At 41.6% G+C, this 15,226-nt stretch overlaps 1 protein-coding gene across 3 annotated transcripts in view; it reads left to right on the top strand.

Moving 5' to 3' along the window:
* Window positions 1-15,226, top strand: part of CTNNBIP1 (catenin beta interacting protein 1) — a 63,897-nt gene that overhangs the window by 19,311 nt on the left and 29,360 nt on the right. For all 3 annotated transcript variants that reach the window (XM_037881478.2, XM_037881479.2, XM_043531599.1), the window contains 2 exons: window positions 7,729-7,824; window positions 13,521-13,642. In XM_037881478.2, coding sequence (XP_037737406.1) covers window positions 13,547-13,642 — 96 coding nt within the window. In that variant the 5' untranslated portion in view covers window positions 7,729-7,824; window positions 13,521-13,546. The remainder of the gene's footprint in view (window positions 1-7,728; window positions 7,825-13,520; window positions 13,643-15,226) is intronic.

A 15,226-nucleotide genomic window follows, 5' to 3' on the forward strand; every position in this document is an offset into this window, starting at 1 on the left:
CACTAGCAGGGAGAAATATTTTGTGTTGAAGATATCATTTTAATAAAAAGTAGTCAAGAACAATAACTGATTCAGAAGTATAGATTTGATTTTCATCACATTTTGTGTACAGAAAACAATCCCCCCTTATTAACCTTTCCACCCCCAAAATAGTTTAGAATGTTTTTTCTTTTTTTTTCTTTGCTTTTGGGGTGAAGGGGGATATGGGCAATTACCCCCACTAATTAGATATTAATCCTTCCAAATCTATCTTTATCCCATTCAATCCTTTGAGCTGCCTAGTCCCCGGTTAAGTTTGATTAGACATCAGGACTCCTGTGGTACAATATACGACACAGTCCATGTTTATCTGTCTGCATGTCTTCCGAAGAGATGTTAGAAACCCTGCTTAAAATATTAACTTTACAGAGTACTGTTTTTGATGTGTGGTATGAAAATATCTGGCAAAAATAAGAAAAGCAAACTAAGCTACTGTGTTTAAACCAATAAATATTCGGGTCCAGAAGTGCAGTGACCAAAGTTTAATTGTGATTAGTGGGGTGTGAACTTATTGTTGGTGTGTGTGTGTTCTTTTTGATGCTGATAAAGTATCAGCACTGCTACTAAACTCCCAAGATGCTGCAGCCTGGTGCATAATATCTCAGACTCCTGATTTCAATTTGCAGTTTTTTCTATGTTGTCACAATTCAGTAAAAAGAAAAGGAGTACTTGTGGCACCTTAGAGACTAACCAATTTATTTGAACATAAGCTTTCGTGAGCTACAGCTCACTTCATCGGATGCATACTGTGGAAAGTGTAGAAGATCTTTTTATACACATAAAGCATGAAAAAATACTTCCTCCCACCCCACTCTCCTGCTGGTAATAGCTTATCTAAAGTGACCACTCTCCTTACAGTGTGTATGATAATCAAGGTGGGCCATTTCCAGCACAAATTCAGGGTTTAACAAGAACGTCGGGGGGAGAAGGGGGTTGGAAAAAAAAAGGGGAAATAGGTTACCTTGCATAATGACTTAGCCACTCCCAGTCTCTATTCAAGCCTAAGTTAATTGTATCCAATTTGCAAATGAATTCCAATTCAACAGTTTCTCGCTGGAGTCTGGATTTGAAGTTTTTTTTGTTGTAATATAGCAACTTTCATGTCTGTAATCGCATGACCAGAGAGATTGAAGTGTTCTCCGACTGGTTTATGAATGTTATAATTCTTGACATCTGATTTGTGTCCATTTATTCTTTTACGTAGAGACTGTCCAGTTTGACCAATGTACATGGCAGAGGGGCATTGCTGGCACATGATGGCATATATCACATTGGTAGATGTGCAGGTGAACGAGCCTCTGATAGCGTGGCTGATGTTATTAGGCCCTGTGATGGTGTCCCCTGAATAGATATGTGGGCACAGTTGGCAACGGGCTTTGTTGCAAGGATAGGTTCCTGGGTTAGTGGTTCTGTTGTGTGGTATGCGGTTGCTGGTGAGTATTCGCTTCAGGTTGGGGGGCTGTCTGTAGGCAAGGACTGGCCTTTCTCCCAAGATTTGTGAGAGTGTTGGGTCATCCTTCAGGATAGGTTGTAGATCCTTAATAATGCGTTGGAGGGGTTTTAGTTGGGGGCTGAAGGTGACGGCTAGTGGCGTTCTGTTATTTTCTTTGTTAGGCCTGTCCTGTAGTAGGTGACTTCTGGGAACTCTTCTGGCTCTATCAATCTGTTTCTTCACTTCCGCAGGTGGGTATTGTAGTTGTAAGAATGCTTGATAGAGATCTTGTAGGTGTTTGTCTCTGTCTGAGGGGTTGGAGCAAATGCGGTTGTATCGCAGAGGTTGGCTGTAGACGATGGATCGTGTGGTGTGGTCAGGGTGAAAGCTGGAGGCATGTAGGTAGGAATAGCGGTCAGTAGGTTTCCGGTATAGGGTGGTGTTTATGTGACCATCGTTTATTAGCACTGTAGTGTCCGGGAAGTGGATCTCTTGTGTGGACTGGACCAGGCTGAGGTTGATGGTGGGATTCCTCAAGGGCTTCTTTTCCATGGGTCCAGATGATGAAGATGTTATCAATATAGCGCAAGTAGAGTAGGGGCGTTAGGGGACGAGAGCTGAGGAAGCGTTGTTCTAAGTCAGCCACAAAAATGTTGGCATACTGTGGGGCCATGCGGGTACCCATAGCACTGCCACTGATCTGAAGGTATACATTGTCCCCAAATGTAAAATAGTTATGGGTAAGGACAAAGTCACAAAGTTCAGCCACCAGGTTAGCCGTGACATTTTCGGGGATAGTGTTCTTGACAGCTTGTAGTCCATCTTTGTGTGGAATGTTGGTGTAGAGGGCTTCTGCATCCATAGTGGCCAGGATGGTGTTATCAGGAAGATCACCGATGGATTGTAGTTTCCTCAGGAAGTCAGTGGTGTCTCGAAGGTAGCTGGGAGTGCTGGTAGCATAGGGCCTGAGGAGGGAGTCTACATAGCCAGACAATCCTGCTGTCAGGATGCCAATGCCTGAGATGATGGGGCGCCCAGGATTTCCAGGTTTATGGATCTTGGGTAGTAGATAGAGTATCCCAGGTCGGGGTTCCAGGGGTATGTCTGTGCGGATTTGATCTTGTGCTTTTTCAGGGAGTTTCTTGAGCAAATGCTGTAGTTTCTTTTGGTAACTCTCAGTGGGATCAGAGGGTAATGGCTTGTAGAAAGTGGTGTTGGAGAGCTGCCGAGCAGCCTCTTGTTCATATTCCAACCTATTCATGATGACAACAGCACCTCCTTTGTCAGCCTTTTTGATTATGATGTCAGAGTTGTTTCTGAGGCTGTGGATGGCATTGTGTTCCGCACGGCTGAGGTTATGGGGCAAGTGATGCTGCTTTTCCACAATTTCAGCCCGTCCATGTTGGCGGAAGCACTCTATGTAGAAGTCCAGTCTGCTGTTTTGACCTTCAGGAGGAGTCCACCTAGAATCCTTCTTTTTGTAGTGTTGGTAGGGAGGTCTCTGTGGATTAGTATGTTGTTCAGAGGTATGTTGGAAATATTCCTTGAGTCGCAGACGTCGAAAATAGGATTCTAGGTCACCACAGAACTGTATCATGTTCGTGGGGGTGGAGGGGCAGAAGGAGAGGCCCCGAGATAGGACAGCTGCTTCTGCTGGGCTGAGAGTATAGTTGATAGGTTAACAATATTGCTGGGTGGGTTGAGGGAACCATTGCTGTGGCCCCTTGTGGCATGTAGTAGTTTAGAAAGTTTAGTGTCCTTTTTCTTTTGTAGAGAAGCAAAGTGTGTGTTGTAAATGGCTTGTCTAGTTTTAGTAAAGTCCAGCCACGAGGAAGTTTGTGTGGAACATTGGTTTTTTATGAGAGTATCCATTTTTGAGAGCTCATTCTTAATCTTTCCCTGTTTGCTGTAGAGGATGTTGATCAGGTGATTCCGCAGTTTCTTTGAGAGCGTGTGGCACAAGCTGTCAGCATAGTCTGTGTGGTATGTAGATTGTAATGGATTTTTTACCTTCAGTCCTTTTGGTACGATGTCCATCTGTTTGCATTTGGAAAGGAAGATGATGTCTGTCAGTATCTGTACAAGTTTTTTCATGCAGTTGATAGATTTCCACTCCATACGGCTAAATGCAGTACCTTGCATAATGACATTATGCTAAGTCATTATGCAAGGTAACCTATTTCCCCTTGTTTTTTTCCTAATTCTCCCACCCCCCCAAGATGTTCTTGTTAAACCCTGGATTTGTGCTGGAAATGGCCCACCTTGATTATCATAAACATTGTAAGGAGAGTGATCACTTTAGATAAGCTATTACCAGCAGGAGAGTGGGGTGGGAGGAGGTATTTTTTCATGCTTTATGTGTATAAAAAAAAATCTTCTACACTTTCCACAGTATGCAACCGATGAAGTGAGCTGTAGCGCACGAAAGCTTATGCTCAAATAAATTGGTTAGTCTCTAAGGTGCCACAAGTACTCCTTTTATTTTTGCAAATACAGACAAACACGGCTGTTACTCTGAAACCTGTCACAATTCAGTGATATTGCTAATGTTTTTCTGATTTAAAATGTGTTTCTCCTTTCAACCAGTGTGATTTTGTTGTTCAGCTGAAAACTTTATTTGACCTAGCTTTATTTACTGGGAAGTGTTATGATCCAGCTAATAGGGTGTGAGGGAGACAATTGGTACTATTTCCAGTTCTGCTGTGGACTTGTGCTGTGACCTCAGGTGCATCATTTTGCTTTACTTTTGTTTTACTAACTGTAAAACAAATTGCTCACCTGTGTGAAAAACACTTGAGATTTATGGGTGTAAAGCACTTTATGAAAGTGGCATTATTTGATAGAGAACTGTCCTCTGGAGAGGACAATAAAGGGATGGGATGAATTCCAGATGCCTAGAAAATGTTGGCATGGGAAGAGTTTCCATTCTGTCATCTGGTCCTGCTAACCAACCTGAACTCTGCATTGTGGAATCTGTCAGACATGAAGTGTAGAATAAAAGGCCCAGCATAACCTTAACTGTTAAGTCTTTTTGGAAACATATGAGTAAGCTTGGGGGTACTGGAATTTTGAGTGTAAACCAGAAAAATGGCTGTATGCTCTTCCACATTCTATCGGCAGTGAAATTCAATGCATTTGGTTACTCTTATCCACACCTGCAGTAGCATAAAGTAAGAATGAGGCTTTGGATAGATCTCTTTCAGCCAAAGAGAAATTAGAAGCTTGCCTTAAAAGTGATGTTGACTGGCAAGAGAAGCTCTGAACAGCTGTTTTCAGTACCTGTGAAATCACAGAGATGCTTCTGTGGAGGGGGATGAACCTAGATGAACTCCCACAGTATGTAATCTGTTAACTGAAGCAGTTGTCATGTGATTATAGACCTACTCATAGGGTCAAGTAATTAGAATGGACTTCGAGCAGAATGCACAGCCTTCTGACCTTTCCCAGTCTGCACGTCTGCTGACCCACAACTCCCACAAAAAACGTAAAATAGAATAGTTCTGAGCTAGTATTCTTAATTGAACAAGATAATTACCCAACCTCAAGAATGCCCCGGGATGGATCATTGTGGAGCAGATGGATCTACTGGGACATTTAAGATGGTGAGCAAAGCTACGTGCCCTGATGGTAGCTCAGCTGTTCCTCAGCTGTTTTGCTAAGCGTGTTCTCTCATATTTTGGACCTCAGTTGTCATTTTCCTTCCCACCCCCAAAATATCCTGTTGCAGAATATTTTTAGATCATATTTCTTAGAGTCCATTAAAGATGAACATTCGGGATTCTTAGTTTAAAAAATATGTGAGAGGCAGCATTGTCCAGTGGTTAGAGCAGGGACTTAAGGTATCTTGGTTCTATTTGTGGCTCTACCATGAGTTGCTATGTGATCTTGGACTAGTCAGTGGACATCTTGGGACTTAGTGTTTCCACCCCACCTCTTAAAGGACAGTGAAATCCCAGTTTATTTATTCCAGTTACCCTGTGCCCTTTGTAGCAGAAGTGGTGATTATTTACAGAGTACTTACCCCAGCCTCTCTAGCTCAGCGGTTCTCAGTCTGTGGGTCAGGACCCCATTTTAATGGGGTCACCAGGGCTGGCACTAGACTTACTAGGGACCGAAGCCTGAATCCCACTGCCTCAGGCCAAAGCCGAAGCCTGAGCCCCACCGTCTGGGGCTGAAGCTCAAGGGCTTCAGGGCTCAGGCTTCAGCTTCAATCCTGCATGGAGGCTACAGGCCCCCTGCTTGGGGCTGAAGCCTTTGGGTTTAAACTTTGGACCCCACTCTTCCCCCCCCCCCCCCCCCCCCCCGGTGCAGCTTGGGTTTTGGCTTTGGCTCCTCTGCTCCCCCGCCCAGGGTGGTGGGGTCAGCAGGCTCAGCCTTTTGTCCCCTCTCCTGGGATCATGTATTAATTTTTGTTGCTGGAAGGGGTTCAGGGTGCAATAAAGTTTGAGAACCCCTGTGGGGAGTGGAAAAGTGAAACTAACCAGGATTGCATCACTTGCACAGTGCTGCTGCTTCTGAGTACACTTGTTCTGAAAGCTGGTCTCCATGGTTAAACTCTTCTGACTAGCTGTGCTGTAATTTTTATCCAGACCAAATTTAAATCTGCAGTTGAGTTCAGGTGGGATTTGTAGTTTGTGAGATACAACATTTTCCTGGCCAGGAAAATGTTATGTCTTTTCTCTGAGTTACTTGATAATTGATTATTTGATAAATGGAGCTTATATGCATAGACAGATTGCCATTACTTATAGCTTTTTGGAAGGGTCTGGCATTTTAATGGTAAGTGTGAGAGTGCTATTGTTGGCTGTTAATAGAAATTAGTGCACTTCAGAAGTGGTTAGTTCCTGTGCTTTCATCTTTTTTTGAAGGAAGGAGTTCCCACAGTTCCATGTGTAAGTAATGATGGAGGGTGGGATGCCTTTGAAGTCTATAAAAATGAAAAGAGCAATTAATTACTGTAAATGGTTCTGTTGTCAGTGCTGTAGGTGATCGGTCATTGGGCTGTATTGCATTTTAGGGGGTTAGAAAAGTGGGAACTAATTAGTGAAGGAGGAAGGTAAGGCTTAAATAGTCCTTTCATAACAGACATTTTCTCTCTTCTGGAGAGGTGCAATGAATGTCTTTTAAAGCAGTTGGTATAGCTCCTCCACTCTCAGCTCTTCCTAGGAGGGGCCATTGTAGAATGCTATGGGTGAAGCTTGCAGTTATTGCAGCCCTGGTCTCTCTTGGACAAAGTTGGTGTAATTGTTGAGGAGATCTCAGGCATTCCAGGCGTGACCCTCTCCCAGCATGGAATGGTGCAGGGCACTGACTGGGAGAAACTCTGAGCTACTCCAATTTTGCCTTCACCTCCTGATTGAAAATAACAAGTGTGTATCTCTACACTTAACCAAGAACCCTGGTCTCCATGCTGGAGGTTTCATTTAGGTGGGTAGTGCAGATGTGTACAAACTGGCTCTTCTAATCAGAGGGTTTTAATTAAAACCTGGCCCTTTGTATGGTAATGATGATTGACATGCTTCAAGTTGTGGAGCTGTCCTGAACAGAAGCTATTCACACTGTTTTGCCATATTATGTGAAAGGTTCGATGACCAGTAATCTCACTTGAGCTAGCCCTGATGTGTTTGAACTCTGGTGACCAGCAACTGTCGCTTAGGGAACCTACTCAATGTCTAGTTCCTAATGGTAATTATAAAATAGGTTTAGAAATACCCACATCTTGATCAGTCAAATAATGTAATCCGTATGTGACTAGCCAATGTTTAAAGTTTCTTTTTGAAACATTAATTATGCTGCAAAAGAAGCAAGTGTTTTTAATTAATCATTCAAATGCCATATGCATAATTGAAAACATAAATTTTGGCCATAAGCACTATATCTTCTACCCCACCTTGAATTTTTAAGTGATGAATCATGCTTGTTTTTACCCAGAGGAGGTTACACCTGGTTATTCTGCTGCACTGTTACTGGCTTGTTCAAAGAGACGGGTCTTGCGTTGAAACCTCCCCCAGCTCCCCAAGAAAGCAAGACTTGAGTGTATCCTGATCACCAGGAATGTACTTAGTGATTCATTTTTATCCTTAATCGCTTACTGAAATAAGTATATAAGCAGTATTATACAGATTTCTGCTTCACGTAGCTTGTCTTCAGTTTTACAAATGTTGGCTAGATGCAGTGGTATAAGACTCTGAAAAAAATTTTAATTGTCTTTCTGTTTTTCTGTTTATATATTTCTCTTTAATATTTTATCTTCACAGGGTACTTTCGTCTCACTTTTTCCCAGTTGTGATCATTAATCAGGACTGAGCGCTTGGGTTATCTAATCCTGTGTGGTTTGTTTTTTTCAGAAGCAGGTAAGTTGTATTTGTGTTGTATGTAATATGCTTACATCTTTAAAAAGGGAACCTGGGTGGGGGGCAGAATTCCATCATGTTGAACCCTATTGACTCCCACATGGTTCATGAGTAAGTTTGGGATCTTTATATCCACAGCACAGCCCTCTGCCTGTCTGCCACTTGAGCTAACAGAATAACTGGTGGTAGTAAAAAGCTGTTATTCACTTTAGACCAGCCACTAGAATAAGATGAGACACAGCTGGCCAGTTGGATTCACAACTTATTTATTAGAAAGCAAAGGAATCCTGACTTGGGAAACATGGGTTTGATTCTGGGTTCTTAAGGGGAGTGTGCTCTAGTTGTTATAAAAAGAAAAGGCGTACTTGTGGCACCTTAGAGACTAACCAATTTATTTGAGCATAAGCTTTCGTGAGCTACAGCTCACTTCATCTGATGAAGTAGTCTCTAAGGTGCCACAAGTACTCCTTTTCTTTTTGCGACTACAGACTAACACGGCTGCTACTCTGAAATCTAGTTGTTATAAACTCTCTGCTCCTGTGTATGTGCGTACCCCCTACCTTTCCAGCTCTTGCTCTGTTTCCCCTTTTGCTTCTAATTTTCCTGCGTTCAAGTCAGGCAGCTTCTTCCTTCACCACACTGCATGGGCAGCAGCTGGGGAGGGTGGACAGGGAAAAGAGCACAGTGACTGTCTTCCTGGTCTTAGTTCCAGTGCCCAGCACCAAAGCAGGCCCTAGCAGCCAGGAGGGAACAGATCCAGGAAAAAATCTGCTCAGCCCCTGCAGCCCTAGAATGGAGAATACTTTATTACTCTGGGTAGAGGGGGTGGAGTAGTGCTTGCACAATTTGGTTGATGCATAAGAGCTGTGTGGGGATGGAGCATGCTCAGTGAAGACAAAAATCTTAAGAAAACTTATCTGCCCAACTCTTAACAAGCCGCTCTGAGCATGTGCACGCTGTGATTTTTAGGAGCTTATAACTTGGTCCAAATTTGGCCAGATTTCATGGGGACAACAAAAGACACATACCCCTAACGCTATGGGCAATCCCCTGCCAAATTTCAAGTCACTGCTCCAGTGCTTGGAGGCACTACAACTTCTTGATGAAACAGTTGTAAGAATTTTAATAGGCAAAACAACATATTTTCCTCTAACCTCATTCTTGGAAATAGCTCAACAATTTTAGCTGATACTTTAAAAAAAAAAATGAATCAGACTTAGGCAAATAGCTGGCATGGAAAACTTTGGCATGAATGTCTAAAATTTGACAGACCTATAAGCAACTGAAAAAAGGGTCTTATGATGGAAAGCGTTAGGTATGGCTGTAGTTAAGATTCATCCAGGCAGGGTTGTTAGGCAGAGTCAGAATTGCTCCCTATTGTTAAATATAAAGTCAGTTGTACTACTAGAGAAGTAGTTTTTTTATTTAAAAGAACAACCACACAATTACTTTATGAACATAAAAAAAAAAAAAAAACCTAAGAGGGCTAATATCTAAAATATTAGACTAACCGAATTGCTGAAATTTCTTTAGTAGAAGTTCAGTTATGGAGTCCCAAACTTGCCTCTCCACAGAAAATCAGTCCATTGAAGACCAATGAATAACATGAGAGCTAACATTTTGTAAAATTCTAATTTAGGTGTCTTAGCCAACTACATCAAGGTAAAATCCTAGTGTCCTGCCTACACTAGACTTTTACAACATTAGCTGTCTTGTAAAAATGCATCTTTTTTCTCAGTGTTGTCATGGCCTAATAGATATCACTGTTAAGGAATCGTTTTTGATACTCAGCTTAAATTTTCCTTTGCTCAGTTTCATCCCATGACTCTTCAACATGCCCTTGTGGTTCACCTCAAACAATTCCTCTCTTGGCTTAGATAAAATGGATGTTGTGTTCTGGCACCATTCTCCCCCATGCTTATTTGTTGCTAAACCAGGCTCTGTTTAGTTTTTCCCTTTTATCACTTTTGATGCTTTTTACATTCTATATATATATTTTTTACCATTTGAGGCAAGTTAAGTGACATGCTCTACTGTGTAAATGGTCTCTCAAGTGCAGAACAAATCTAGAGATAACACTGTTAGATTGTTTACCTTTGATTCAGTTCTGAATTTTGGGAGTCTTAAAACTTGGGGTGTGATTGTTTATAATTACTCCAGCACAACCACTTGTGAACAGGAAAACTCCATTTATGGCATTGGGTTGGAAGTGTTTTTACTACGCTTCTTTTTAGTCCTTAGTATCAAACCATCTCAATTTCTCTGCTTCAAACATATAGAATGTTTGTTTGAATTCTAAATTTAGACGTTTGAAATGGTGTATTCCTAACAATTCTTTTGGTTTTTGTCCTCGATCTTAGTATGTTTTTCTCCTCATTTCCCTCAATCTTCTTCCTGTTTCTCTTCAATCATCTCCTTCCTTTTCATCCTATTCTATTTTTTCTCCCTGCTTTGTTTCCTTTGTCCTCTCTCAGGTTGGGGTAAAGTGAAGAGGAGTTGTCACCCTTCCATGGTTAAAGATAAACTGAAGTGTGGGGGATTTCTCTAGGTGGGAGAGTGGGGCAGAAGTGGCATCTCCCTGATGTTTGTCTATGGTGCCACCTACTGGTAGATAATTTATATTATTTTCTACAAATTTAATATGCTTGAGTGTTAGCATTTGTTGGCATTTTTTGGCTTTTGTGGGGAGATTAAACTCCTTTAATTTTTGGAGGATTTCTTGCTTTCTCCCCCACTGAAACATCTGATTTACCCATTCATGGGTTCAGATTATGAAGGGAAACTTGATACCCTGGGTAGATGAAGCCTCTTTCTGTAGTGACATGCTACAAGCTTGCTCTGTCGTCTTTTTCCAGGTTATTGGTATATGAAGTGAATGAAATTGGCCCCATGTTGATCCTTTGAAGGTCTTGCTTGTTTTTCTCTTCTCAAACTACTGACCCACATTAGGGCCTTGTCTCTGGATTCTGAACCAGTCAATCTATTGATGCTTGTTCCTGTACTTGCTGCACTGGTAGATGGGTGTGTTTGATAGCCCTTTAAAATAACATGGCATCCATAAAGCCAAGCACAGTATTCTGAAATCTAACCTGCTGAGAATCTGTGTGGTTCAAATGTCAAAGTGCAGAGTGAAGCCTTTTACAAAAAGGGTCCAAAATCAGTAACCGGGAGAAAAGAAAAGAAATGTGGGTGTGTGACATGTTTCCAGAATGTTTTTTAAAAAGTGAATTAATATAAGGGTACAGCAGTTAAGATGGCATTTGGTTCTGATCTCAGCGAAGCCAGTTAAGATGTCATCCATAAATTTCCAAAGATATCCGACATCCGTACTTTTTAAGATCAATGATGTGAAGATCAGACTTGTTTCAAAATCATGTTAGTTTGTAGGATCAAGTATTGTGATCTCCCCTATGATTATAGCAGGTGGGCTTTCCAGTCTGCAAATTATTGCAGTTCTGTCATTTATTTATTTATTAATTACTTGTAACTGAATCCGAATGGCTTGAATTTATTAGTTAGGCAGCAGGTATGTTGATTCTTAATTTGTGCCATTGCTCAGCTGCACTGCTCTTGACTCCTGTGGCCTTATAGTATGACTGACCTGTGTAGTTTGGAGAAGCTGGGACAGCAAAAATGAGTGTCAGCTGGCTCGCCCACACAGCAGTGCAACGCTCATGCTATTCTACAACTTCAACTCTCTGCAAAACCCTTCCTTTTAATAGAGCTTTCCAACCATAAATACAAAATGAAGGCGAAAGGAATGGGGCAAAAAAATTTCAAGGTGAGGCTCTTTGAGTTCTAGAAGTATGAAGAGCACAAGACTGTGTGAAGCCCATTATGGGTATTGTAGTACAAATCTTACCTGTGCAGTGCTTTGATGCACACTGCAGATAACTGTCCATCCAGATTAGGCATCTAGGTGGGATAAAGTGGGAGAAAGTTGTGCTGCTGCTGTCTGCTTTTTCACAGGATAAATAGGATTGAATCTCTTTGGCTGCCAATCCAGCGCCTTTCACTAGTGTTAAAATCACCTCTTTGCACAGTTATGCAGTGGAAAGTGATTCAGAACTACTTGCACACTTTTTTCACAGTGTCATATGGATCAGTTAATTATTATAAATGCTTTAATTAGATTGTTGCCTGTCTCATCACATGCTTATTTAGTCTCCATTGCTCACTTTCTTTTCACAGTTCAGAACAGTGGAATGTGTGGCATTTCACTATAAAGTTACTCACATTTTTAATGGAAAAACTATTCTACCTTTTTAAGAGAAGAAGTTATAATTTTTTTATGTTATTGGATTGTGTTTGTTTTTCTGCCCTCTCTGAAAGCATCTGTTGACTCCATTATTAATGAAGTCAAGATTGCATATTTACCAGTTGCTGGTTTTCAAACATAGACATCTACATCAAAATTAGCACAATGCAGAACCTCCCACTGGGAACTTTTTCAAGTAGTATTGGTGAAATTTTAGCTAAATATCAGGCCTGTATTTTACTAGCACCTTGGCAGTACTGAAATAAAGTGGGTGGTGAGGTTTCTCTGTTACAGCTACTGCTTAAGTTTGAATAATTACTGAGTCATCCAGGAATGCCAATATGTAACCTGAACTCTTTCCACGTCCTAATTACTTTTCCTCTTTAAAAGTTATAATCAAGGAGAATAGGAGAATTCTGACTTGCTTAAAATAAATAAATAAAAAAGCTTGTCTAAACCTGGTACTCCAAAGTCTTTAGCAGTAGTGCCTTGATGAGTCTGATGTGTTCCCTGGATTACTGAAACCTGCCAGGAATCATAAGGCTGACAACTCAGCACAGGGCCGAATTTGGAGCGTGAAAACTAACTGCAGGAGGTAGGACTGGGGACGTCTGCTAGATATGCAGTGTGGAGCAATACCAGGCTTACATTTCCATGAAGGAATTCTTTGGAGGGGATTAAGTTTCTGTGGTGCACAGGTCTGGAGCCGGTGCACAGTAGCTGTTAGTTTCCTAGTCTATTTTGTGAGTGAATATTGTGTGAAGCATCTTAATTTTCAGAACAACTTGTAGTTAAAAATTTACTCAACCTTGACTCTGAATGAACTGACATGCAGTGTGTGTATTCATAGTAGTTGTGGATTATAATTGAAAACATTTACTCTGTGGGTTGGTAAAAATGCCAGATTATGGAATTTAAGCAATTTCCACCTACTCCTGCAACAAAATGGAGGGCTACTGTGGGCACACACACTGGATGTAAATCTCCAACTGCTATTTCCATAAAACGCTTCCTTGCCCTCAGTCATGAGGTCAGTAGATGAGCTTTTTTCTATCATGGTCTCTCTGCCCGTATAATTTAATCCCACATACTTGGTGTGAGGGGATACCTAGCTACTCTGTGCCCTTCCCAACCACAGTCAGTGGTGCAAGTGTTATGGGGGTGCAAACTCTGCTCAGCCAGCTCCTGCTGCCAGATTTGTGATGGGTTTATTTTCCAAATCCACTGTCTGGTTTGCTTTTTACAATGGAGTGACTTGGGCCTCTTCCTGCCTGTCAGAAGTTAGATTACCAAACCATCCCAGCCTAGTTGTCAAACCAACTCATGAAGTATTTTGACCTATGGTGAAAAATAGGTGTTTTGGAAATAGAACTCTCCAGTTATGCATATCAAACCATAACTATCAGTTCACTTCATTCTGGTTTTGTTACATCTGCAGGAGTCCCAGGAGCTGGGAGGAGGGGAATGAACCGTGAGGGCGTCCCCGGGAAGAGTCCGGAGGAGATGTACATCCAGCAGAAAGTGAGAGTTCTACTCATGCTTAGGAAGATGGGATCAAATGTAAGTTTAATGGAGTTCTGAAAAAGTATCACAACTTAACCGCCACCTTCTTCCAGCCTGTCATGGAATTTATGGCCAAGTGGGATGTTCCCATTCCCTGTCGCCAGGGTTAAACGCCGTTAAATTCTTTTAAGATGTGTGGAGGGGCCACTTGCGCTGGAATTCACTCTTGCAGCACGCATTTTGGTCATGCCTATAGTACAGGGACTACAGCAGCATAGCTATGGCATTGTAACTATGCCAGCATAACCCCCTAGTGGAGACAGTTTATAGCAGCAGAAGGGGTTTTTCCATCATTGTAGGAACAATGCCTCTCTGAGCAATGGTTGCTAGGTCAACAGAAGCATTCTTCCATCAGTGTGGCTGCATCTATATAGAGCATTAGGTCAGCATAGCTAGGCTGCTCAAGGTGTGGACTTTTCACACTCCGAGCATCATAGCTATGTCGATTTAAATTTGAGTAGGCCAAAGTGGCCTTCGGTGCATGAGGGCTTGTCTACATGGTGCTTTAGCTCTAACCAGAGGGGTGTTCATTTTAGTGTGAACTAGCATTTTGTTCACTAACTGGCCTATGTGGATCCTGTTGGTGTGCACAAAAAGTTTCCCTGGTGCGAGTTAATGTAGTACTGTTTGAAATGGGACTACATTAATGCACACTAGGGAACTTGTAGTGCACAGCAGCAGGGCAGTGTCCATACAGGCCAATTAGTCTGCACTGGCATATCACAGACTAAAAATGACACTTCTCTAGTGGGGAATAAAGCACCATGTAAACAAGCCCTAACTTTCTTTTATTTCTGAAATAACGTTCATTGGCATGGGCAGGGGATGGTCTGTTTTTTTGCCAAAATGTTTTGGCCACTGTTGATTTATCCAGAGATGAAGCTTAGGCCAAAAATAAATTGTGAAGTGTGCAGTGGTTGAAATCGGGCCTGAGCTTTTGCTGTCTTTTTTTTTTTGTATACACCAAGTTTTCTAAATACTGTAATAAACTAGAAAATTAATGGAAGTAATTATTGATGGTAGCTCTGAAGCCAGTCTGCGAGTGGATGGATTCGTGCATCGGCCACTGTTACTCTATGGCGTTATATGAGCTGGGATTGGATGAGATTCTAGGGGTACTGCTAACTGACCCAAGATCTAAGTGCATGTAGAGATCACTGATTCTAGCACTAGAAGAGCAGGGCTGCTGTGAATATAGACATGGCTCATGCACCCAAGTTTGTATAAATAGGTTTATAGTTTTCATAATTTTTTAGGGAATTCATGTAGTATTCATAAAATTAAAAATTGTAGATGAAGTGGGTCTGATTAAAAAAAGATCTGGATTGTGGGACTCTGTATTGATTGGGTCCCACTGATTTCTATGTATAATTCACTCAGTTAACAAATAAAAAGAAGTCCCTTCTAAGAGCAGCACCACAAATTTGCCGTGGGCTCTAATGTTCAAGTTAAGTTCTTTCCGTCTTGCATGTCATCAGCAGTAATAGGGTACTCATACTAGAGGTCAGAAAATGCCTTCAGGTATACTGTACAATTAACCTCAATTAGGTTTGCGCAGTGAGGATATAAATCTGAAGACAT

This window comes from Chelonia mydas, chromosome 18, assembly GCF_015237465.2.
Source record: "Chelonia mydas isolate rCheMyd1 chromosome 18, rCheMyd1.pri.v2, whole genome shotgun sequence".
In the NCBI taxonomy this organism is placed as follows: Eukaryota; Metazoa; Chordata; order Testudines; family Cheloniidae; genus Chelonia; species Chelonia mydas.